The sequence below is a fragment of the Miscanthus floridulus genome, chromosome 11 (assembly GCF_019320115.1).
Source record: "Miscanthus floridulus cultivar M001 chromosome 11, ASM1932011v1, whole genome shotgun sequence".
Classification (NCBI taxonomy): Eukaryota; Viridiplantae; Streptophyta; class Magnoliopsida; order Poales; family Poaceae; genus Miscanthus; species Miscanthus floridulus.
In genome coordinates, this window is record NC_089590.1 from 57,629,570 (window position 1) to 57,654,533 (window position 24,964).

General features: G+C 45.1%; 2 protein-coding genes across 2 annotated transcripts; one reads left to right on the forward strand and one right to left on the reverse strand.

The window, feature by feature from the left end:
• The first annotated feature begins 7,819 nt into the window (after positions 1-7,819).
• LOC136493244 (kelch repeat-containing protein At3g27220-like) lies at positions 7,820-12,533 on the forward strand. The gene is made up of 7 exons (XM_066489306.1): positions 7,820-8,080; positions 9,066-9,245; positions 10,108-10,337; positions 10,667-10,837; positions 11,078-11,183; positions 11,666-11,872; positions 12,224-12,533. The coding sequence occupies exons 1-7, from the start codon at positions 7,889-7,891 to the stop codon at positions 12,386-12,388; spliced, it is 1,251 nt and encodes a 416-aa protein (XP_066345403.1). The 5' UTR covers positions 7,820-7,888; the 3' UTR covers positions 12,389-12,533.
• A 6,968-nt stretch (positions 12,534-19,501) lies between these two features.
• On the reverse strand, positions 19,502-20,981 carry LOC136493218 (protein STAY-GREEN LIKE, chloroplastic-like). Its single transcript, XM_066489279.1, has 3 exons — positions 20,572-20,981; positions 20,118-20,477; positions 19,502-20,021 (listed from the first exon to the last, which is right to left on the reverse strand). The coding sequence occupies exons 1-3, from the start codon at positions 20,755-20,757 to the stop codon at positions 19,734-19,736; spliced, it is 834 nt and encodes a 277-aa protein (XP_066345376.1). The 5' UTR covers positions 20,758-20,981; the 3' UTR covers positions 19,502-19,733.
• Between the last annotated feature and the right edge of the window lie 3,983 nt (positions 20,982-24,964).

Genomic DNA, 24,964 nt, shown 5'->3' on the forward strand with positions numbered 1-24,964 from the left:
TCTGGATTGACCCACAGCACAAATTTATACACTTTGCATTCAATGGCAGAGAATACAGGCTGATGACCACTAGGATCAAAGAGATACTCAGGCTTTAGGAGCAGCCTGTCCAGCTACATGAGGTTTGCTATGGACAGACAGCGCCCCCCAGACGCCCTCATGGCGGTATGGTGCCCCCTATAGATCTAGTTTGCCACTGCTTCACAAAGCCATTCGGCGAGGGGTCTAGCAGGACACCCAGTGATCTCACTCCCACTGCTAGAGTGCTTGATGCCATTATGAGGAAGACACTGCTTTTGAGGATGGGGTATCATGAGGGCTTGACCCGTATATAGTTGTGGTTACTGAACTCTCTGATGCAGCAAACAATGTTTGATATTTGGGATCTCCTTCTATCAGAGATAGAGGATACTATTGTAGAGGGATTCAGGGGTCACAGGCAGCTATCGTATGCTCACTAGATTACATTCCTAATCCATAGGGTAGTTACTGTGAGGCCACCAGAGATGCTGGCAGAGTATAGTGGTGCTACTACAGAGTTCCCTGCATACAACATGATGATCCACCATAGTGTAGTGAGGACACCCAGCCAGCCGAGCCGATGCCTAGAGCTGCCAGAGACTATAACTCAGTAGAATGAGACTATCAGGGGCATAGCAGCTATAGAGGAGGAGCAGCTTGATGCTTAGTAGGAGAGGATGGTCGAGAGCGACCCTAGTGATAGCTCAGATGAGGACTATCGAGACATTCCTCAGATGCCTCCACATCGACATGACCATGAGGCCGGTATCTCTAGTTTAGCTCCACCTGCACCGTAGACAGACCCTGCTCTACTTGCCATACTTGAGCGGATGAGGCAGCATCAGGCTCGCTAGGCTCATGAGGCTGCCACCACTTTTACACAGTTTTAGACTTGGCACAATGAGTTTCAGCGGCAGCAGCAGGCCATGCATCAGCAACAGCTCCTCCTGCAGCAGTAGCTCCTTGGATTTATGCAGCATGTAGTGACAACTATTGGGGTTCCACCGCCATAGCCTTCACCCCAGCTTGGTCAGCCTACCACCACTTCTATGACTCCAGTTTTACAGCCTAGTGGGCTTTAGAGTCAGGGACAACCACCAGCATAGTTTGCTTCACCTACAGAGCAGGTGTCCCAGTGGTTTGCTTCGCCCATGTTAGCCTCGTAGTTCACACCTCTCCAGACGGGCTTCACATCAGCTTAGACTTCCTCGCTAGTAGTGCTAGATACCTCAGTCTCTAGGAGTCTTGGAGCGACTTTTAGTGAGTTGACAGGGTAGCCTACTCCGCTATATTTGCATGTCCTAGGTCCTTCTATTGTTGCACCTATTACTGGGACTACAGAGATGCTCCCTTCCTTAGTGGCATCATCAGAGCCAGCTGCTCTAGTCATACCTGCATAGTCTATAGCGGTTCTAGTTATTGATTCGACTCAGACTGCTTCAGCGTCGGTTCCAGCTACAGAGGGTCAGACTGCTTAGAGCTCTAGTTTAGATGATGATGGCACCCAGTTCCAGCTTGCTCCTCATACCTCAGTGCCCGACTCATCCGCTGCAGCCCCGCTGACTGACCCTTAGGTTTTGGTGTTTGACGCCAAAGGGGGAGAGGGATCGAGTATGTGAGTCTTAGGGGGAGCGACATATCTAGGGGGAGCTTAGTTTATCTATTAGATTATCTATTATATTTGGAGTTTTATGTGTGATACACTATTATGCATTCGTGTGTTTACTTTTATGCATCAAACTATATCTATGTGATAGTGTTATCTACGTGATCGTGATATATGACATATGTGCTCTTTACTTTGAATTATTTATATGTCATATCACTTGTGCTATGCTCATTTGCTTTGCTTCCGTGTTTTACTCCGATGCAAATGAGCTTTATTACTTGTACTCATGCTTATTTTCATATCTTTTGAGACATCATGTTGACTTGGGTCATATAAGCTTACCTAACTCTTTTGTTCTTATTGTCAAAAGCTTATATGAACCAAGCATGTTAAAAACCTCAACTCTTTCATATACTCAAGATAATATTGTCATCAATCACCAAAAAGGGAGAGATTGAAAGCATCTAGGCCCCTAGTTGTGTTTTAGTGATTAATGATAATACATGATTACTATGACTAACATGTGTTTTACAGAGGCAATTAAGTTAGGTCATGGTAATGGAGATCGATTGGCTATCATGGTGGTCATGCCCCTACGATGGAAACTATTTCGGTTTTCAAAGGATGGACGACAAGGTTAAGGATGGACTAGTTCTAAGTGTCATTTGGTATTGAAGAGACACTTAGAGTAGTTTGGGACTTTGTTTTTCCTTTGGCCGTACTATTAAGGGGGTATGGACGGGTAGCTTGACCTAAGCGAGTCTAGTGGGTTAGGTGTGGTGCACACTTGATGAACCTAGCACTAGGTAGCTCCTAAAAAGCCCTTAGATCCATTGGAACAAACTTCATTCACGTACGATTGAAAATTAGAAGTGATTGGAGGGTCAAATACTGACTGGACGTTGGCTTCGGTGTGACCGGACGCTGACGCAGAGTCCGGTTAGTTCATTTGATCAAGGTGAAGTTGTCTGGAAGTGACCAGACGCTGAGAGGTGAAGTGACCGGACGGTGAGGGCCAACGTCCGATTGACTCCAGTAAGGTTCCAGAGAGGGAAAATCATGACCGGATGCGTCCAGTTAGTGCTGACCGAAAGCTGTCCAGCGTCCGGTCACTATTTGATCACTGGAATTCGGGGTGAACTGACCGGCGCATCTGGTCACCCCGTAGAGGCACATAACGGTTTGTTTTTTAGCCCATGTTATAAATACTTCCTCCATTCATGTGTGGGGGTTACTTTTGCCCATTTCAATAGCTAAGAAAAACCTTTGAGAGTGCCAAGAAGAGCAAGGTCCTAGTGAGGTGATTGAGATTTGAGAATCCCAAAGAGAGCCCTCGTTAGTGAGATCAAGAGTAGCAAAGTGTGCATCCACCCTTCTCATTAGGCTTGTTATGGTCAAGTGAGAGTCCGTGCTTGTTACTCTTGGTGATCGCCATCACCTAGACAACTTGGTGGTGATTGGGAGCTTGGTGATCATTCGGTGGAGCTTGTGGATAACCCAACTCAAATTGTGAGCGGTTGTGGGTGATTCACTATGACGGAGTGTCAAAGAATCAACCCGTAGAGAACACTTGATCCTTGCGCGGATCAAGGGGGAGCTACACCCTTGCGCGGGTGCTTCAATGAGGACTAGTTGGGAGTGGTGACTCTCCGATACCTTGGCAAAACATCGTCGCGTTCCTTCTTCTCCATTTACTTTGAGCATTTACTTTGAGCAATTCAATACTTGTCTTTACATTTATAGAATTGCCATGCTAGAGTAGGATTGGAACTTAGGTTGTAAGACTTTTTGTGCGGTAGAACATTAGAAACACTTTCTAGCCACAATGGGTTAATTGGGCTAACCATTGGATTTAATTATTGCAAAGAAATTTAGAATTAGTCCAATTTACCCCCCCCCCCTCTTAGGCATCTTGATCCTTCGAGCCACCTCCTAGATGGTTTGATGGTGGTCTTTGTCGAAGCCCGCAAGAAGCTTGTGCGGTGCTCCGGAGAAGAGCTTTGTGAGGGGCATTGTGCTTGCCCCACGGGAGACGGGAAGAGCAACTCTAATTGAGCGTGTCATTGAGCTACCCTTATTTTTGGGGTAGGTTCTTGCGGTGCCCGATGTGTGGGCTTGGCGGATGATGTCAATTAGCCGCCGACCCACCAAGTGAGCGGTCGACACAACAGGGACGTAGCGTGTTGGCAGGCACATGAACCTCAGGAGAAAATCACCGTGTCAACCTTGTTCTTTCTGTTGGTTTGCAATCACTTTACACAAGCTTGTGATTACTTTTATATACATTGTGCTTGTATAGTTGCTCTTATAATTAGTTAGCTTGTGTAGCTCACTAGTTACCTTCTTACTTGTGTAGCATAGAAGTAGCTCCCTTGCGTGGCTAATTTGGTTTGTGTAACATTGTTAGTCACATTGCTTAGTTTGTGTAGCTAAGTATTTGCACTCTCTAATTTGGCATTTGTTGCCTTGTTATTGAGCATTGTTAGTGAGCATTAGGTGGCTTTATGCTTTTGCTTACTAGCATGTATAGAAGCTCCCTTATTGCTTGAAGTACTAATGGCATATGTTTGTGTGACCTTGCTTCTAGAATTGGTTAGGTGAGCTCTAGCTAGCTCAGCACCTTTGTTACTTAATTAGTATCTTTGGAAGGTGCTAGAGAACATAGATAGAGGGGGTGTAGTCTTGGCTAGACCGATAGTTTTAATTCCGCACTTGTTTCGGTTAGCCGACGCGATTAATTTTAGAAAAGACTATTCACCTTCCTCTAGTCTGCCATCTCGACCTTACAAATAGCTTATGCTTCACGTCAGCTGAAAAAGCACGAGGTGAATTATCCTACCCATGATTTAGAGCTGGCTGCTGTGGTACACGCTTTAAAATTTTGGAGGCACTATTTGTTGGGAAATAAAGTACATATTTATTTGGATCACAAGAGTCTCAAATATATTTTCACTCAGTCCGAGCTGAACATGAGGCAACAAAGATGGTTGAAGCTAATCAAGGATTATAATTTGGAGGTTCATTACCATCCTGGAAAAGCTAATGTGGTAGCCGATGCTTTGAGCTGGAAGTCGTATCAAGTTGAAGAAGCGTCTTTGTCTCTCAACCATGCTGAGGTGCTAGCCCATATTGCTCTATTCTCGGATTTACTTGAGCAACTGATTATAGAGCAAAGGCAAGATGTTTCGAAAATTCTAAGCATCAAGAAGTTAATTGCCAAAGGGCGTGGTCCTCATTTTAGTATTGCTGATCAAGGTGTAGTGATATTCAAGAATAGATTGGTTGTTCCATCAAGTGAGGAGCTTAGAAGAAAGATTTTGGATGAAGCTCATCATTCCAAGTTGTCCATCCACCTAGGAAGCAACAAGATGTACCATGATTTATACCACTTGTATTAGTGGTCTAATATGAAGCAGGATATCACCAAGTACGTCATGGAGTGTGACACTTATGGGAGAGTTAAGGCAGACCATATGCGTACCCCGAGATTCTTGCAGCCCTTGCCTATCCTTGTTTAGAAATAGGAGGATATTTCCATGGACTTTATTGTGGGTTTGTCCCACACGTCCAAGGGGTATGACTCTATTTGGGTCATTGTGGACCGTCTCACTAAGTCTGCTCATTTTCTCCCGGTAGATGCTAGATATTCAACCAAAAAGTACGCCAAGTTGTATTTTGACCGAATTGTGACCATGCATGGAGTTCCTCTTACTATCGTCTCTGATAGAGGGTCAGTCTTTGTCTCTTATTTCTGGGAGCAACTTCAGCAATGTCTTGGTACTAGTCTCCTTAGAAGTTCAGCTTATCATCCACAAACTGACGGCCAAACAGAAAGGGTAAATCAGGTATTTGAGGATATGTTGAGAGCTTGTGTCATTTCTTTTCCTGAGAAGTGGGATGAATGCTTGAACTTAGCTGAGTTTTCTTACAACAATAGCTATCAAGAAAGCTTTCATATAGCACCTTTTGAAGCTTTGTATGGTAAGAAATGTAGGACACCACTTAACTGGGTTGAAGTAGGTGACCGTAGATATTTTGGACCTGATTTTATTAAGGAAGCTCGAGTGCAAGTCAGTATTATTCAGAGCCATTTGAAGGCAGCTTAAAGTCATCAAAAAACTTATACGGATAAGAGAAGAAGGCTCTTGCAATTTGAAATGGGTGATCATGTGTATCTCAAAGTGTCTCCCATGAGAGGTGTGCATCGATTTGGTGTCCGTGGGAAATTAGCTCCTCGCTATGTTGGGCCTTATAAGGTTTTAGAGCGATGTGGTCCTGTTGCTTATCATCTCCAACTCCTAAATATTTTGTCAGCAGTGCATAATGTCTTCTATGTTTCTCAGTTAAAGAAATATTTGCGGGTCCACGATGAAGCGGTGGAAGTGGAAGGACTTCCCCTCCAACCTGACTTGTCTTATATTGAGCATCCTATCAAGATCATACATGAGAAAGAAAGAGTGACTAGAAACAGTGTGGTAAAGTTCTATAATGTTCAGTGGCAAAATCATTCGGAGGACAAGGTGACCTGGGAGCAAGAAAGCTATATCTTGAAGCATTATCCCCACATTCTTTCTGGTTCACCGAGATAATTGTTTAAATCAGAATTTATTTTTTATCTCTTTTCCCACACTAGGCACATGAAATCTCGGGACGAGATTTTGTTTATGGGGGTAGATTTATAACACCCTCGGTGTTACACTATAAATCATTTACTAAAATATGTCATGAGCATCATGTTTATGTGTTAATGTATGCAATAAAGAGTGTAGATCAATTTTCATAACTCAAAACGGTCAACGGAAATGCGAAATAAAAGTTAATTCCATAGTCATGTTATATCACTTAGGGTTTAAAATCAATTTTTATTAAGCAAAAATACTATAGAACATGTACGTGATACTTAAATAAGGTTCGAAGTGCAAACTTTGTAGATGACAATGAAATACTCGCGGTCAAAAAATGATATTGCTAGCTAATATTTCGACTAGCTTAGAAATCGCAATTGGAAATCAAATTCAGCTCTAACACTTAGAAATTTTCAAGTCTATCGATAGTTAGACACTGCTATGTTTGGCAATTTATTCGATGAGATTGGGTTAAGCAGTAGGGTAGTATTATAGTTTGTTTTTGTAGTCTAATATACCCTCTTTGGTATAGCAAAAGTGGTTTGGGTATTGGATCAACGATTTAGTCATGGTCAATGCTTTAAAATTCATGCATGCCACTTGCTTCGGTTGCCTGGCCGAGTGTGCGCGGTCACCATCGCGCGGTGCCTCGGGTCGCTGGGCTCGGATGCGTGCTCATGCACTGCCGCACGTGGTCGGCAGTGACTGCCCCGTCCTGGCCGACAACCGTTGGCCGTCAGGCCTTGTCGTGCGGTGTCGCCACGCCCATCGCTCACCTACCCCATCGTCATCCCATGAGGTCAGCCGTGCCGCGCTGCTGCCACTGCAGTCGCGCCACCTGGGCTTGGCTGAAATTTTTATGTCGTGATTATACATGAAATTTTTATAGACGTCCACGGCAAAAAAAAATTTGACAAACGTCCACGGCAATTTTTTTTATAATAAGAGGAAATATCTATCATCTCACGCACATGTATCTCATACATTTATCTGATTTTTTTTATCGTGCTACCGTATTTTCCTCGTCCTCTCTCTACGCACGCGTATCCAGTATCCATCCACCGGTCTTTCCTTTCGCAGTTTCGCACCGTCACTTCAATTCGCTATTAGTCGCCGCGCCGAACGCCGATCCGCTGTCAATGCCACCGACGCGCTCCACTCCACGTCCCCGCTGCGTCTCGCGAACCATAACTTTAATTAAAAAAAACACAGTGCAATGCATACTGTGGATGGGGCTCGAAACAGACACTTACTTTTACTCCATCGCAAAAGTGCTCGAGGGCGACCGTACACGGCGGCGGCGGCGACGGGTGCACGTTGCATGGAGCATAGAAAGATGAGGGAGGAAGGGAGAGTGGAGTGGGCCAAGCGGGAGGATAAAAACGTTAGAGGTAAGTGAGGTCTTTTTATCTGAGTTTGTTTAATTGGATCTGAGCTAGACAGCGGAACTAGACAGCGGAACTGACGTGCCAGTGTGCCACACAAAAACAATGATAAATGTGTGTCGGTTTTTTCGTCGCTGTTAAAAGTGTAGCGCAAAACTAAAGCTGCTGTTCAAGCGCCGTCACGGTAGAAAGTTAAATATCCCCGCTGCGTCCACCTTCTCTAGTCCATCCGGCGTAGCCGCCCGCCGATGGCGCGGCCGGCGGCGAAGGCGCGGGCGCCGAAGCACTTGGTGGCGCTCGCCGTCGTCGCCATCCTCGGCCTCGTCCTCGTCGCCGACTACCTCTGGGCTTCGTCCTCCGCGTCGTCCTCGGCCGTCTGGTCCTCCAGGCTTAACCTCCACACCAGCCCCGCCGGTTCGACGCCGCCCGTCGCGAAGAAGGTGAAGCATCCTTTTCTCACGCCCAATGCTTAGGGATGCGAGATTGCTGCCGGCTTGCCGCAGTGGCTCAAGCGTTAGTCCTCCGTGATTGGGCTGGGGGAGCGTATTACAGGCGCGCGTACGGGATTGGAGAGATCTGGTGGGAATCAGGGAGGAATTGGGAAACGTATGCGTGTTGATCAGCTGAGCTGAACATACTTGCTTGATTGAGGAATTTGCTCGACCTAATGCAGTCCATATATTTGCAGCCATTACGTGTTAGGCGTGGAATTGAGCGATAGATTTGTGGGTTCATTTGAATTTCACGCCTCATAGGAATGGAGGTACTCTGGTTGTGATCCTTGGCTATAGTAGGCCTTTTTCCTACAATGCTACAGCTTCTGCTTGTGGATTATGTGCATTAGTTTTCAATTAGCATAACTCCTACACTCTGCTGCAGATCTTCTTGAGTGATGTAGTATCTATAATTTCTATAGGTTGTCATAACAACAAGTCGTTTTGCTTTTATAAGCATATTCAACACTTCCCTGCAATCTAATTTGAAATTTAGGTCCTATGTGTGAAAGTAGAGTACATTGACCAGAAAACTAAGAGTGTTATCTTTTCAGTTTTCCATGGTCAGAAATATATTGTCCATTCACATTTGTTATCATACTTTTGCCATTAATTTGGCGTTATAACAACTGTAGATAATACCTTGCATATGTCTAGTTGACATGAATTTGGCATCACACAGTTTTTGCTCGAATCATTTGGTATCATACAGTAGTAAACAATGTGTAAAGTTCTGTTACGTGCTTGGATGTTTTGCATTATTTTTGTATGTAATGACATATACAGTGAGGAATTGTCAATTATCACTTGGTCTAAAAGTCTGTTACATTGGATTCTATTTGCGACTTTACTTTGTTTTTTATTCTTGTCATGTTGCTAGTTGCTACAATGGCCTCGCTCAAGATTAGTCATTTTTTATAATCTTGTACAGATTAAGGAGGACAAGAAATCTTTAGGTTCGACTGACATAAATGCAACTTTTGCGGACTTGCCAGCTCCAGAACTAAAATGGGAGGAGATGGCTGAAGCACCTGTGGCCCGTTTGGATGGCGCTGCTATACAGATTAAGAATCTCTTATATGTATTTGCTGGATATGGCACCATTAATCATGTGAGAAACCTGCCTGATATCTTCCATTATCCTATACGATCATGCTTTGTGTTTCAAGATATCTACTTTTCTACACTTTATGATATGGAGCAGTTATACCCTCTTCCACATGATGATTTCACTTTATATTTTGGAAGGTATAATAGAAAAAGTATTTGTCACTGTAGATTTGAATGATAGCTCAAATAGCTACTTATATACTCTTGCATTCATTAAAGGACATATTACCATGTTGCCAAGTTGTGAAATAGACTGATTGTACTAGTATTGTACCCTATTCATTCAGTTTAAGTAAGTTACCTGTGTTGTTGAGATTGCCAAGCTCTAGTTAGCCTGACCATTCAGTTATGCACTCATGTATGCACTTACATAATGAAATACACTTGAATTACTTGTGCTATATATTAGTTTTTGCTCTGATCCCATCTACATAACAAGTAATAACATTGCGAAGGCTCCCTTTCTATGCAATTCTATTATTTGTTATGTAGATGGGATCAGAGTAAAATTAGGGAAGAGGGTTGAACTTGGTGCCTTGCTGGTGCGTCTTTCTTAGCTTCTTTGGTGGTAGGAGCCTAGCTTGGCACCCCTTTGTAAAGTCTTTTCTTTTCCTTTTCCATGTAGGTGACTTACGTATAAATTTCTTCTTTATTAATAGAAATGTCAGTTTCATGCCATAAATAATACTAACATTGCTGGAATTTCAATTATATTTAGTAGTAGCAGAATGCAAATGTCACCCTGGTGTTCTATTCCATGTGTTTTTTTCTTGATTGAAAAAAACTACAGTTAGATTTGAGTTATCTCAATATGTTAAGCAAGTTGCCTTCCTTAAGGAATTCCCTTTTTCTTTTTATTTTAGGTGCATTCTCATGTTGATATATACAATTTCTCGGATAATACATGGGGTGGAAGATTTGACATGCCCAAGGACATGGCACATTCACATTTGGGGATGGTTACTGATGGAAGATTCATCTATGTAGTAACTGGTCAGTATGGTCCACAATGTAGGGGACCAACAGCTCGAAATTTTGTATTGGACACAGAAACAAAAGAATGGCGTGATTTGCCACCATTGCCAGTTCCTAGGTACTATCTTCTTTTATTTTTTTTTTAAATCAAATTGAGCATCCATGCACTGTGCATCCACGCATTACTTGCACTTGATAGTTTTTGTTCCCATGTAGGGCAGAGTGGTGCACAGGTACCACCATGGAACAAATTTACTAGATTTTTTCATTTTCCACCATATAATTGTATTTGTATTAGATGCATAGAAGTTTGCACCACCAGAATTTTCACCATAGCTCTGCCCCTGGTCCTGCTATTGCAAATACTAATGTCTGAATATTCAGTCAAGTTGTACGCTGTAAAGAACTTCAACCAAATCCCTTTCCAATTAAAATTCTTCTGTGTAGATATGCTCCAGCAACACAACTTTGGAGAGGCAGACTTCATGTGATGGGTGGCAGCAAGGAGGATAGGCATGAACCTGGGCTTGAGCACTGGAGTCTTGCCATAAAAGATGGGAAGGCATTGGAGAAAGAGTGGAGGAGTGAGATACCAATACCGCGTGGAGGTCCTCATAGGTCTTGAAGTTTCCCTTCCTATGTTATCAGCAGTTGTCATTTTCATTGGAAATCATGCTGCTAGATGCCTATGCCCTAGGTTGTCTTGGCACTTTGGCGCTTTACACTTCCACTTTTCTTAAGCTCCTGGCAAAGTTTATGCTTATATATAGGAAATGTTTTTCTACAAATTTGGTTGGATGGTACAAAAAACTTTATAAGAAGTTGCTGAAGTATAAAGATATTTTGTTTTACCACCAGGGCTTGTGTTGTTGCAAATGATAAACTCTTCATTATTGGTGGTCAAGAAGGTGATTTCATGGCAAAGCCTGGGTCTCCTATATTTAAATGTGTTAGAAGAAGTGAGGTATGTTGATATGCAACTCATTCGTATAACTAATTGATGCACATTATGTGGTCCCTATGTTTTAAGATCAACTGAGATTAATTCCCTGCGTTAAAGACAACATAAACCATATGCCGTGCATGATTAAAGTCTAGTAAATAAGCATCTAAGCACCAAACATGCTGCAGGTGCTTTGTTCAATAAATAATGGCGGACCTAATTTCACCAGAAAGTGTATTGGCATCATGTGCAGTGCATTTTTTTAAGAAAAAAAGCAAACTATAAAGACACTTAGTTTGATTTAAATATGAAGCTATCATATATCGCATATATTCAAGCATTACCATAATTGATGGTTTTGGGTTGAGACCAGAATCAATCCAAAAGTACTAGTTAAATCTGACATTCTAGTTTCACTATTTTCTTAGTAACCTTCCTATTTTCACTATTTGTTTATCTCTGTTATTGCCCCTCCTTTTAAAAACAACATTGTGCTTGTGCAGGTTGTGTATAGCAATGTTTATATGCTTGATGATGGACATACTTGGAAAGAACTTCCTCCTATGCCAAAACCAGATTCACATATAGAATTTGCTTGGGTGAATGTCAACAATTCTCTCGTTATTGCCGGAGGAACCACAGATAAGCACCCAATAACTAAAAAAATGGTGTTAGTTGGTGAAATATTTCGGTTCAATCTGGATACGCTGGTACGTTCGTTCCCCTGTTTCTGTGTTTTCTGTTATTGTAAAGATAGTTTTGAAAAGGACAGGACATTGGAGGAAACAGAGCATGCTGGTGCTAATTCTTGTTTCTTGTCATGGTGCTTTTGTTAATAGTATCAGATGGTACTGTAATAGTATTCTGCTATGTATTTAACACAAAAGCAACTAAAATCTCGTTAAACTTTCAATTGCTGAAAATTTAAATTGCCATGATGCCGAAATAGTACATAATTTGGTGGGTAACAAGAAGCATGATAAGAGTGTATCGAAGTCGCATTTGTAAATCACTGCGGTCCTTGGTATGCCATCATGATGCTATTGAACCTCCATCTGCAGGAATGGAGTTTGATTGGGCGGTTACCTTTCCGAATCAAGACCACATTGGTAGGATACTGGGATGGATGGCTGTATTTCACTTCTGGGCAACGAGACAAAGGACCAAAAGACCCGTCTCCTAAAAAGGTTGTTGGGTGCATGTGGAGAACTAAATTGCATCTGTGATTTCCTTAAAAAAGAACTGATATGAGCCATTCATTGTGTTTTTTTTGGGTACTTCTGTTTCAATCCCCCAATGCTGGGCGAGTTGTTTCTTGGTTATTGTAGGTGAAATGGGTGGCTTTGTGACTGTCACGTCATGCCATTGCCACCGGGGTGTTGTATGTTTATTCCTTTATTAGTTACACCCTAGGATCACCAATTTTTGCACCATCTTGTACAGACTACAGAGAATCGATCGACTGTCCAGGGGCTGTCGCAATCGTGTAAGTTGTAGCATATACCTTCTTTTATTTAGCGCGTACACTCGTCTGTAGTGGGTAGCGAATCGATTGGATATCTTCTAAAATTAATCTCAACTTCAACTTGAGCCATTGTTATGGTTGACTTGGGCCCTCTTTACTTTCGTATCACATGCTTTCTGTGAGTGATGGCCTGATGGGAGTATTTCCACTGATTCCTGGTACTTTACGCCCGTGTTAAAATAATAAAGTATCTGGATGATTGGCTTGTCATGCGATCAGATGTGCCAGAAGGATTACGATCCTTACGTTCTTCAACTTGTTGATAGGTTGTAGTACCTCGAAATCTTAGATCAGGGGATAAATTGCTCTTAGATTGGGAACTGTTGATGTACCTTGTCCTAGGACAATTGCGGCCATGACGTCGCAGCGACGTTGCCGCCGGTGTCGTAGTAGCGTAGGCGTGGCGAAGTCCAAAGGACGGTGACGTGTTCGGCAATGCTTCTCGTCATTGCAGCGCGCCTGTGATCGGATGGGGCCTTCTAGGGTTTCTTTGGTGGGTTACTGGCGGCGTCGAACCTCGTGTCTAGTGCCCCGGCCCCCACCTCCTTCTTATAGCGTTGTGTGACAAGGGCCCGCTGACCAGTGGTCGGTTGTGTGTCCTCGATCAGGACACGGTCAAAGGGTCCGGCTCAATCGTTGGACTGAGTCGGATGAGATCAATCCTAACATTCTCTCCGTTGATCTCACCTTATGACTTAAACTTAACTTATTTTATCTTATTTTCATTCCATCACAGATCAGTACATAGAGCGTGTCTCATCGTCATAGTATGTTGCCATTAGATTAAATAACTACAACGCACCTCTTTGTTTTGAAACAGATACTCAACTAGGCCCTTAGTATCTAGAAATCATAGGCTTTTCTATAAACCTAGGTCGACTGTGTGTTCTCTGAATGCACTGGGTGGTTAGCCTTTGGTAAGCGGATCCGTAAGTACTTATTCGGTACTTATGTGCTCAATGCTTTCAAAATAATTGTGGATTTTCTCCTTTACAACATATACCTTAGTGTCAATGTGTTTGACAGCACACTTGACTTGTTGTCTTAGGAGTTAACTTACTTTAAATGGTTATTACTATTGTCTACCATTGTTAAATCCGGGTATAAATTTTCTTAACCTCCTTTTGCCACAACTGTTTCTTTAGAGCTTTTCCACAATAATACTCCAACTGCGAGTGTAAGCAACTGCTGTGGATTTCACTACACATCTCGTCAAGACTTAACTTTTGTACTCACAACTATTTGAGAGTACTTGCCCTTTCTTATTCAGCATGAGGCCTATGATATTTTATAAAATTGCAAGATATTTTCAACTCCATTCCAGTTATCTATATCTAGACTGGACTTTTGCCAAAATATCCCAGATACATAAACTACGTCAGGGTAAATTGTTACTTGTACTTGTACACTCATCAAGCTTCCAACAGCTGAAGCATATGGAACCATGTTCATTTTGATCGATCTCATATTGGTTCCTGGAACAATTGAAGTTCCCATAACTATTACCCTTGACTATAGGAGCAGGCGTAGGTTTACTCGCATGCATACTTTATTTTTTATAATCTTTTCTAAGTATGCCTTTGCGATAGTCCTAATACCCCATTTTCTTCTATCTCGGTGAATTTTGATTCCTAGAACCAATGAGGCTTCACCAAGATCATTCACATTGAAACTTGAGGACAAAACTTCTTCTTCTCCAATGATAGATTAACATCACTACTAGTGAGTAGAATGTCATTTATTCACAGGATGTGAAAAATGAATTTTTCATTCTTGAACTTCGTATAAACGCTATTGTCCTTCTCATTTTGTTTAAACCCAAACTTTCTTATCATTGTTTCACCAACTTCAAATACTACTGTCTGGAGACTTACTTTTGACCCATAAATGGATTTCTACAGGCGGCATCTCATATGTTCTTTTCTTCCACGATAAAACCTTTTGGGTTGTGCCATATAATCGTTTTCATATAAATCCCCGTTGAGAAATACCGTCTTTACATCCATCTGATGTAACTCTAAATCATAATGTGACATTAACACTATTATGATTCTAAAAGATTCCTTATATAAGACTGTAGAGAAAACTCTCATTATAATCTTTTTATTCTCTTTGCATAAAGCATATTGCTACAAGTCGTGCTTTATATCTTTCTACATTCCCTTTGGAGTCATAATTTGTCTTGTAGACCCATTAGCAGCCTACTATTTTGGCTCCATTAGGAATTACTTCTAAGTCCCAAACATCGTCGGTATTCATCGAATTCATTTCAGCTCCCATAGCTTTTTGCCACTTAAACAAGTAAACGCTTCTCATGGCTTCTTCAAATAAGGTGGGATCACCCTCCATTTGAATTTCTTTACTAACATAAACTTCACAGTCATCAGAAAACTGGTTTACTAATTCTTTGAGACCTTCTGGAGCCTCTGCTACTAACACTTTCATATGGGACTATTGTTGTTCTTCATTGTTAAGAGACAATTGATTCTACAGGCTCCTGTATAACAAGATCCTTATTTACATTATTCATCTTCTTCGAAGAGCTAACAAAAGGCGTTGTATTGGTGTGCAACATCAATAGGTATTGAGAAACTTGTTGCTCCTGAGTCACTGGAGTGGGCACACAATCCCTCTTCTCATCAAGTCTTAGGTCTCTACATACCTCTATATACCATGCTCCCCTAGATCTTCCCATCTTTTCTAAAGATAGTGTATCTTCAAATATCTTATTCTGGGTTTGATCTGTTAAAATCTCATATGGCGCTTTAAGCACCACATTAACATCTTTGAGACTGACTACACTATTTTTCTGTCGGAACTTTAAAAAATCTAGGAATTTAGCTATTTCTCTGCTTAGGAGTATCATTGTTATAACCGCTGCACTCCTCCGACGGTCACATTTATCTTAATTAATCTTTATCTCACTCTTAATAAAGAGTATCTTTCTTAATTGCTCTTTATATTTTTCTCCCCCTCAAAATATGGCATGAACTTTACTGTCATAATTTCGATAACTATTCAGAAAGCCTGTAAACGAGGAGACACTTATAACATACTTCTTTCACATGATTGTGTCATGTAAACAAAGTTATTTCTTGATCTATTTAAGAGTACATTTTTCTTAACTCACTTTAAGAACTCAACGAGGTATTTCATTAACGATACTTTTGCAAGTCACACTTGCATCTTTTCTTATCTTTTGGTTAGTATTGACTATGACTATGCATTTCTATTGTACCAAGGTCAATACTAGGACAACATAAGAGCTACCCAAAACTTCTCTCTCTATGCGTGATACAAAACATGTGAATCTTCACAAAACTTCTCCCGCCATGCTGGATGGACTAGCATAATTACTATGCCAAAACTTCTCCTCATGCGGGATACATCTATACGAAAACTTAGTCATAACGACTAAAACTTCACTTATACTTTATTTTTCAATTAAATCTTCCCGTTGGTTCCAATTTAATCAGAAAATTAATAAACCAACAAAAATTGTTCTCAACTGGCTTGACTCAAGCCTTTCCTTTCACATACCCCAGCATTGCAGCCCGTTGGCATGCAGCCAAGTGATCTCGGTTAATATAAAACATATAATATGCTTCTACATCAATTCTACATCACAAAATAGAATTAATGCATAAAAACTCATAAATTAACTTGAAAGACATACAACTACTCTTCAAAATTAAATTCTCCCGTTGGTTTGAATTTAATTAGAAAATAATTAACTTTATTGCAGCGGAAACATGTTAATAAAATTCATTCTATTTGTTCAGGAACATTTCTTGGTCCTTATCAACTCTCTGAAAAATTCACCACGTTGGTGTAAATTTTTTTAGAGATTTAAACTTCAAACCTAAATTCGTTACAATATTATCATCATCAACATTGGTCAGAAAATGACAATACCATAATTTAACACAAACAAAAATGGACTACTCCTCTAATTAATTTTTTCCGTTGGTTCTAATTTAATTAGATGATCAACATAATCATAATTTTCTAAAAGTATCTGCTCTTCAAATTAAATTCTTCCGTTGGTTCAAATTTAATTAGAAGATAATCAGCATTAAACTTTGCAGCAGAAACTTAAACATAATTTGTGAATTTTACCCACAGAAAAAATTCTTTTGCTAGTTTTCTTGAGCCATTAATTATTTTCCAGGAGATAAATATTTACTGGAAAAAGAAAAACAAAAATTGATTCAAACTGAACACCGTTCTTCAGCCCAGCTGGCAAAACGGCCTGGCCCAACTACCTCCGTGCGCGCCCGCGGCGCCTCCCAGGCCGCAACCTGGGCCTAGGCCGGCAAAGTGGCCCGCTGTGCGCTTCCGCCTAGGCTCAATCTGGCCCGGTTGATCTGCGCCGTTGATGCAGATCGGACGGCCACGCGCGTGTCTTGGCGGATCAAAACGGCAACGCGGCGCCGACTCCCAAAACCCTAGCTCACTTCTCTTCGCCCTTTCTCTCTCTCAGTCCCATGAGCGACATAGCGCAGCCGAGAGCTCAAAGCGGACACGACGCGGGGATGGTGGCTCCGCCGTGGCACCCCTCGCCGACGCACGCGTGCGACACCGTCGAGCGACACCACGGTGGTGCCCTTTGGCCCAAGCCCGAGGCAGAGATCGTGCGGCGGTGCTTCTCCCGTCCCGGCGGCTGTGGTTGACTTCCCGCGCGGTGTCCACGCGACGGCCGGCGGTGGAGACGGAGTGGGCGGACCCCAGGTAGGAGCTCTTGACCCTTGTCCGTTCACTCTCTCCCCCTTTCTCGTCGTGAGTTAGGGTTAGGGTTTCGTTAGGTAAGCCGCCTTGCTAGCTCTTCCCCTTTTCCTTTCTCTTTTGGATCTTGTTTCTTTTCTTCTCGGAGTTGAACCAACTTGGGGTTAGGGTTAGGGTTACTGTTCATCTTCCCCGACGGGTTAGGGTACGGGTTGAGTCACTGTTCTTCTTTCCCGACGGGTTAGGGTTCGGTTGAACTCTCTACATCTTGGTTTGTTTCCCGATTAGGGTTAGGGTTTTAATCTGAAACGGATTGAACCCTCTGTTCCTCTTTCTCTCCTATTTCTTTTCAGTTTTCTACCCCAACCTAGATCTACACCCTAGAAGACCTTGGCTCCGATACAATTGAAAGGTTGTAGTACCTCTGAAATCGTAGATCTGGGGATAAACTACTCTTAGATTGGGAACTGTTGATGTACCTTGCCCTAGGGCAGTTGCGGCCATGGCGTCGCAGCGACGTGGCCGCCGGTGTCGTAGTAGCGTAGGCGCGGCGGAGTCTAGAGGACGGTGACGCGTCCAGCGATGCTTCCCGTCACTGTAGCACGCCCGCGATTGGATGGGGCCTTCTAGGGTTTCTTTGGTGGGTTACTGGCGGCGTCGAACCTCGTGTCTAGCGCCCCGGCTTCCACCTCCTTCTTATAGCGCTGTGTGACAGAGGCCCGCCAGCCGGTGGTCGGTTGTGTGTCCCCGATCAGGACACGGTCAAGGGGCCCGACTCAGCTGTTCAGGTCTAGCATTCTTCGTGGAGTACTGTAGCCACTAATTAGCTCAGCTCAGGGATGCGCTTGCTGAGATCAGGGCGTGATGAACAAACACATCAGTATCCAAATGGCTTGCCTTGCCCTTCCTTTCCGGGCTGGAGCTAGACCAGCAATTCTTTGGATGCTCCCGATGAAACAGTAAAGGCTGAACAGTGATGGACTAAACGAGCCGCACATGCGCTAGACTTGGACTCACCGGTCCACGGTCTCGTCCCGGCATTGTGCGTAGGCTCAGACAACTGATTTGCAATCACACTAGGAAACAATTCGCTAAATTCAGGTGATTTTTCTCGTAACGACTTTACTGGACGTTGATGTTTCCTAGTTCCTACTACTCCTACCTCCGAGGCTCCGACGCTTACCGCGACCGACTAGGCGACTAAGCCCGGTTGATTTTGATTGGACGTGGATGGATGTTGGAACTTTGAATCCCAGAAGTGAAGAAGAACCTTCTTTCAGGCCCCTCCGATCCGGCGTACAAGACCCTAATTCTGCCACTTGTGTTCGCTCGCGATCGCAAACGGTATGGAGTTCCCATTATGTCTATGCAATTATGCATCACTGTATCAGCCCTCGTCAGTCGCTCTATGCAAATTCTACTGCTGCTACTGCGCTCGTGCGGGTGACGGCGGAAGACGACCTCGCCAATCCCATCATCTCCATGGATTGCTTCGTCTTCCTCTGATGACTGCTTCTCATTTCCATTCATGGTCCATGAGCATGGATGCAAGTAAAGTTAAATGTGCCTTTAAGGGCATGTGCTCTCACCCCCCCGCCAGGGGCGGACAGAGCGGTGGGGCGGGGGGCTTAAGCTCCCCTACCTATATCACAGCAGTGGAACCCCTGTGGAGCTCCCATAAATTTTTAGGCAAAGTTGTAGGGGGGCTAAGACTTAAAATCGAACAGCAGTGTTGTTCAGCCCCCTGAAATATTTTCTGGGTCCGCCGCTTCCCCCCACCCCCCACCCCCACACCCACCCACCATTGGATTCAGTGCTTTTGCTTTTCTTCTAGTGACACCTCTTTCACTTAGTTGTGATCAGAGTTTGACTGCCTGTCTATAATCGGTGATGATTGACTTGTTTGGGATTATATATATATCTCATCAGAAGAGACATTCTGTGCTATTGCCCCTAACTGTCGATACTCATCGGAAAGACAAAGAGATACACCACAAGCAGAGAGAGTTGGTTGCTGGATCGATGTTATTGATATGTAGCAACTGCCAATTCATATATTCCCTTTGAAATGGTACATACATTATAGGAGTAGCTAGAAAGAATGCATGCCAGTTAATCTATCCGCTGATGCTGATAAATTTACACATATATATAAATAAAATGAGTGAGTGCACATCAGCAGAGCAAAGTATGAACAATCTTTCCAAATTTTTTGACATTGGTTTGGTTGTCTGTAGGAGGATATATGAATCAGGTCACAAATGCTTTGCTCGATCACTCTATAGTCCGTGTATACGGGCACAGCAGGCAGCTTAATCAAATCAGAGGAGAAGGGCGAGCAGGGCGTTGAAGACTATCTCGGGGGTCGCCCACTTCCTTCGCCGCTTGCTCTTGGTGATGGCGCTCTGCAGTTGTTGGTCCAGCCGGCGGCCATCCAGATCCAGCAGGTGGTTGTGGTTCCTCCTGGTGGCCTCCCTGAGCGGGCCCCAGCACTCTATCCGGTTGTACTTGCGAGAGGTGGAGTGGAAATGCACCCACACCTTGGCCTCCATCAGCTCCGGCCGCGCCGCGAACAGAGCCGCGTCGCCGTGAACCACCGCCTTGAGGACCTTAAGATCCATCCATCATCAGCTTATTAACAGATAATAAGGTTATTAAGGGTCTAGTTGATCGGAATGCAAGCAACGTGTACTACTAGTACGTACCAGCGGTAGCTCTTTGGAGAAGACGTAGTATCTGAAACCTGCGGCCAGCTCCTGCAGGAGGTTGGCGCCGCTGACGAAGCAATGCACCTGCAGCGTCATCTCCCTCTCCCCGGCGTTGGCGGCGGTGGTCACCTCCTTCCATTCTGCCACCACGTCGTCCCTCTGCAGCGTCGACTGCCAGCTGCGTAGCTGCTCGCTGGTCATGGGACCGCTCACGGCCAGCGTCAGGTTCGCCGTGAAGTCGCAGTGGGTCAGAGTGTAGGCTCTGGGGAAAGGAGGAGGCTGCTTGTCCTCTCCGGCGAACTTCACCTTGAGCTTTGCCGCATTGAAGGTCATGGGAGGTCCCAAAATCTTTGCAGCCTGCAGATATCAAATCGACATGATTTTAGTTGCTAGTTACTCCATTTTAATCAATCAGAATGCACTCACTAGGGAAGAGTAAAGAAAAACATACCAGGGAGGAGTAGACGTCCGCTGTCCTGACATCGCAGCTGACGACCAAGAAACGCGGTGGTTCCGCCCTGCAGCCACCCATCCTCCTGCTCGGCCTGCTGCCCGCAACGAGCGCGCCGCCACGGGCCGCCATGGATGCTGCTGCCGCCATCTTCAATTCAGATGATGGCCGGAATCTGGCATGCATACCTGGGCCGGGGGGCCGGCCGTGAGCGAGCTAATTCAGACGACACACGAGCAGCAAGGCCCCTTCCCTCTCATGGCAATGTGGTTGCGGTGTTTCTCTTCTCTCCTCCAAGCAAACTAGCAAAGCAAGGTCGGTCTGGCTACGCTGGTGCTGGTGGACTGGTGGTGTTTCTGGCGGCGACGTCCAGGGGCAGGGGTGCGGTGCGGAGGACGGGAGGAGGAGAGCTGGGGAGGACGTGGCCGCTGCGCCGGTTTGTGGCTGTGGAAGGTTGACGACCACTCGTGGGAGAGGCCTCCAGCCACGGGAGCACCGCTGACAGCTGGCGTGTTTCTAATGGTTGTGCTGTCGGAATAAGGATAACGGCACTGACGACGACATCAATAACGGAATCCAAATCTAGGTTTTGCAACCCGAGACCGTGAGAGGGAACGACGGCGGCGATGGAGGCTCAGCAGAGGGCGTGGGAGTATAGATGAGCATTCAGGCCAGCCAGGCAGGACACACCGTGCTGTGCCAAGCTGGGCTTTGTGCCTGGCCAATGGCCCAAAAAGCACGACCAATCTAGCAGGCCAGGCCGGGGCAGGCCCCATGGGGGAGCGCCGCCGCCACGTCGCAGAGGAGCTGTCGAGGCCATGTGAGGGAGCGCCTCCAATTCCATGGCGCCGCCGCGAGCGGGAGGGTCGGAGGGAGTAGTAGTCGTTGAGGCCTCGTGGGGGAGCGCCGCCGCCCGCCATGGCAGAGTGAAGCATCGAGCTGCGATCGGGCGTGCTGAGAGCTCTAGTTTGGTTTTGGTGAATTGATGATCCCTAAGTGCTAACCTAGTTTATCAAGTGATCATGACATAGGTAGCACATTTCAAGTGGCGAAGCAAATGAAGATCATGGCATGATGATGGTAATGCCATGATGATGGTCAAGTGCTTGGACTTGAAAAGAAGAAAGAGATAAACAAAAGGCTCAAGGCAAAGGTATAAATAATATGAGTCATTTTGTTTTGGTGATCAAGACACTTAGAGAGTGTGATCACATTTAGGTTCGATAGCCGTACTATTAAGAGGGGTGAAACTCGTATCGAAATGTGGTTATCAAAGTGCCACTAGATGCTCTAACTCATTGCATATGCATTTAGAATCTAGTGGAGTGCTAACACCCTTAAAAATATTTGTGAAAATATGCTAACACATGTGCACAAGGTGATACATTTGGTGGTTGACATATTTGAGCAAGGGTTAGAAACTTCACCGGCACCCTAACTCAGGTGAACGTGGTCACTGTAAGTGACCGGACGCTGGTCTCTGAAGGACCGACGCGTCCGGTCAGTAGCAGCAGAAGAAGCGCAGCGTCGATCGTCGACCGGACGTTGGCGCTGAAACGACCGGACGCTGGCTGGCTACGTCCGGTCACACCAACATGGTCATGCACTGGGGAAACGCCAAGTGACCGGACGCTGGGTGAGTCCGGTCGTGAAAAATCGTCTCTGGATGCTTACTGGAAACGACCGGACGCTGGGTTCAGCGTCCGGTCACTTTGAGCTGTTGCGTCCGGTCGTCACTTGACCGTTGAGATCGACGATCAACATTTGAAGAGAGGGGACATGTGGCACGCATCGCGTGACCGGACGCTGAGGTCCAGCGTTCGGTCAATATGACCGGAGCGTCCGGTCACCCCGTGTTGTGCCTAGTGAAGGGGTACAACGGCTCTATTTCATGGGGGCTTCTATTTAAGCCCCATGGTCGGCTCAAACTCACTTTCTTGCCCATTTACATTGACATAGCAACCTTGTGAGCTTAGCCAAAGCCCTCCCACTCATCTCCATCATAGATTCAACATCTTTATGAGATTGAGAGAGGATCCAAGTGCATTGCTTGAGTATTTGCATCTAGAGGCACTTGGTGTTCGTGTTTCGCTGCGGGATTCGCTTGTTACTCTTGGTGGTTGCCGCCACCTAGATGACTTGGAGCAGCGAGGATCATCGAGCGGAGGGTGGTGATTGTCTCTGGCTCCGATCGTGGTGATTGTGAGGGGTTCTTGACCTGTCCCCGGCGGAGAGCCAAAAGGTACTCTAGTGGATTGCTCATGGCTTGTGTGATCCTCATCTTGTGTTGGTTGTGCGGCACCCTATCGAGGGTTTGGCGTGTGATGCCAATTAGCGCGTGAACCTCCAAGTGAGTGAATCGCCACAACGAGGAGTAGCTTGCCAGCAAGCAAGTGAACCTTAGTAAAAAATCATTGTGTTCATCATTTGATTCCGAGGTGATTGGTCTTCATTGGTATTCATTTTTGTAATTGATTGGCTCCTTCCTCGACACGGCGGTATAAATAAATTGCTCACTCTCTTTACTTTACCGCAAACTAGTTGTCAAGCTCTTTAGTGTAGCTAGTTGTGAGAGCTTGTTAGTTTGGTTAGTGTGGCTTTTTAGTTAGCCTTTGAGAGCACATTAACTTAGTGTAGTGTCATAGTTTTTGTGTGGATAGAAACTATACAAACTAGAATTGTGGTAGGTGGCTTGCTATTTTAGTAGACTAGCGCAACACTTGCTTCGTCTCATAACTATCTAACCGGTTTGTTAAGTGTTGTTGTAGAAGTTTTTAATAGGCTATTTACCCCCCTCTAGCCATTAGGACCTTTCACGCACGCGACGAGTGGAAGGCCGGGAGCGCCTCTCCCGCTGGGCCAGCTTCTCCACTGGTGCCGCGGGCTGCTCGACCTTTCAGGCGGCCTCCTATTGGGGCCAACGGCTCAGGCAGCTGCGGAGGGGTTGGGCGTGGAGGCGAGGTCCGCGCGAAAGGGGTTGGCCGGCTAGGGACAGGGGAGGCACGCGTGCGGAGGCACGGTCCACACGGAGGCCCGAGGGGCACGCATGGGGTGGCCCACTTGAAGTGCGCGAGTGGGACAGGGGAGGCGGGGAATGAGGGTTGGAGGCCACATCGAGCTAGCGAGTGCGGGTGCGGTGTTGAGGGGTGAAGATTTTAGGGTTAGCCGATTAGAGATTGGGAGGGGGCGCAGGGAGCTTTTAGCAGCCCGCACTAGCAGGCTGGCTAGTACCAGGCCTGGTGTTAAATGTTGTGCCACCCGCCGTACCTGAGCGTGGCACACCTGAGCAGCAACCTAGGTACGGTCTTATGCATTGGTCCGGACCACCTCAGGTCTGTAAAACATCAGGTCATGTCATGCTCGTGCTGGGCTAAAATAGCAGGTTTCATGCCGTGTCTATGGGCTGTGAGTTGCATGCTCATCTATACATGGGAGGTAGTGCAATCGGCTTTGGAAAGTAGTTGTAGGAAGTTTGACTATGAGGCGAAAGCGCGTTTGGTGGTAGAGGTGAGAGCTATGTGGGAGAGTGAAAGCATCTAGGCTCCTAGTTAGGTTTCGGTGATTAATGACAATACGAGATTACTATGACTAACATGTGTTTTGCAGATGCAATTAAGTTAGGTCATGGTAATGACAATTGATTGGGCAATCATGGTTGTCATGCCCCTACGATGGAAATCGTTTTGGTTTTCAAAGGATGGACGACAAGGTTAAGGATAGACTAGTTCTAAGTGTCATTTGGTGTTGAAGAGACACTTAGAGTAGTTTAGAACTTTGTTTTTCCTTTGGCCATACTATTAAAGGGGGTATGGACAGGTAGCTTGACCTAGGTGAGTCTAGTGGGTTAGGTGTGGTACACACTTGTCAAATCTAGCACTAGGTAGCTCCTAAGTAGCCCTTAGATTAATTGGAGCAAACTTCATTCACATATGATTATGAGTTTGAAGTGAATGGAGGGTCAAATATTGATCGTACGCTGGTTCCGGTGTGATCGAACGCTGGCGCAGAGTACGGTCAGTTCATTTGATCAAGGTGAAGTCATCTAGATGCGACTGGACGCTGAGTGAAATGTGACCGGACGCTGGGTGCCAGAGTCCGGTCAACTCCAGTAAGGTTCTAGAGAGGGAGAATCCTAATCGGACGTGTCCGATCAGTGCTGACCGAACGCTGGTCAGGTTCCGGCTACTGACCGGACGCTGAGCAGCAAAGTGACCAGACGCTGGGTTCTAGAGTCCGGTCAACATCAGTAAGGTTCTAGAGGGTAGTTTTCGTGACCGGACGCATCCGGTCAGTGCTGACCGGACGCTGGTCAGTGTCCGATCATAACTTAACTGCTCGGTGGCGGGGAGAACTGACCGAAGTGTCCGGTCACCCCGTAGTGGCACATAACGGT

Excerpts from the sequence above, each read along its gene's own strand:
- LOC136493244 (XM_066489306.1), top strand. The coding sequence starts at position 7,889 with ATGGCGCGGCCGGCGGCGAAGGCGCGGGCGCCGAAGCACTTGGTGGCG. Across the intron at positions 10,338-10,666 it reads CCACCATTGCCAGTTCCTAG|ATATGCTCCAGCAACACAAC; the intron begins GTACTATCTTCT and ends TCTTCTGTGTAG. Across the intron at positions 10,838-11,077 it reads CCGCGTGGAGGTCCTCATAG|GGCTTGTGTTGTTGCAAATG; the intron begins GTCTTGAAGTTT and ends TTTTACCACCAG.
- LOC136493218 (XM_066489279.1), bottom strand. The coding sequence starts at position 20,757 with ATGCATGCCAGATTCCGGCCATCATCTGAATTGAAGATGGCGGCAGCA. Across the intron at positions 20,478-20,571 it reads CGGACGTCTACTCCTCCCTG|GCTGCAAAGATTTTGGGACC; the intron begins GTATGTTTTTCT and ends TGATATCTGCAG. Across the intron at positions 20,022-20,117 it reads TCTCCAAAGAGCTACCGCTG|GTCCTCAAGGCGGTGGTTCA; the intron begins GTACGTACTAGT and ends ATGGATCTTAAG.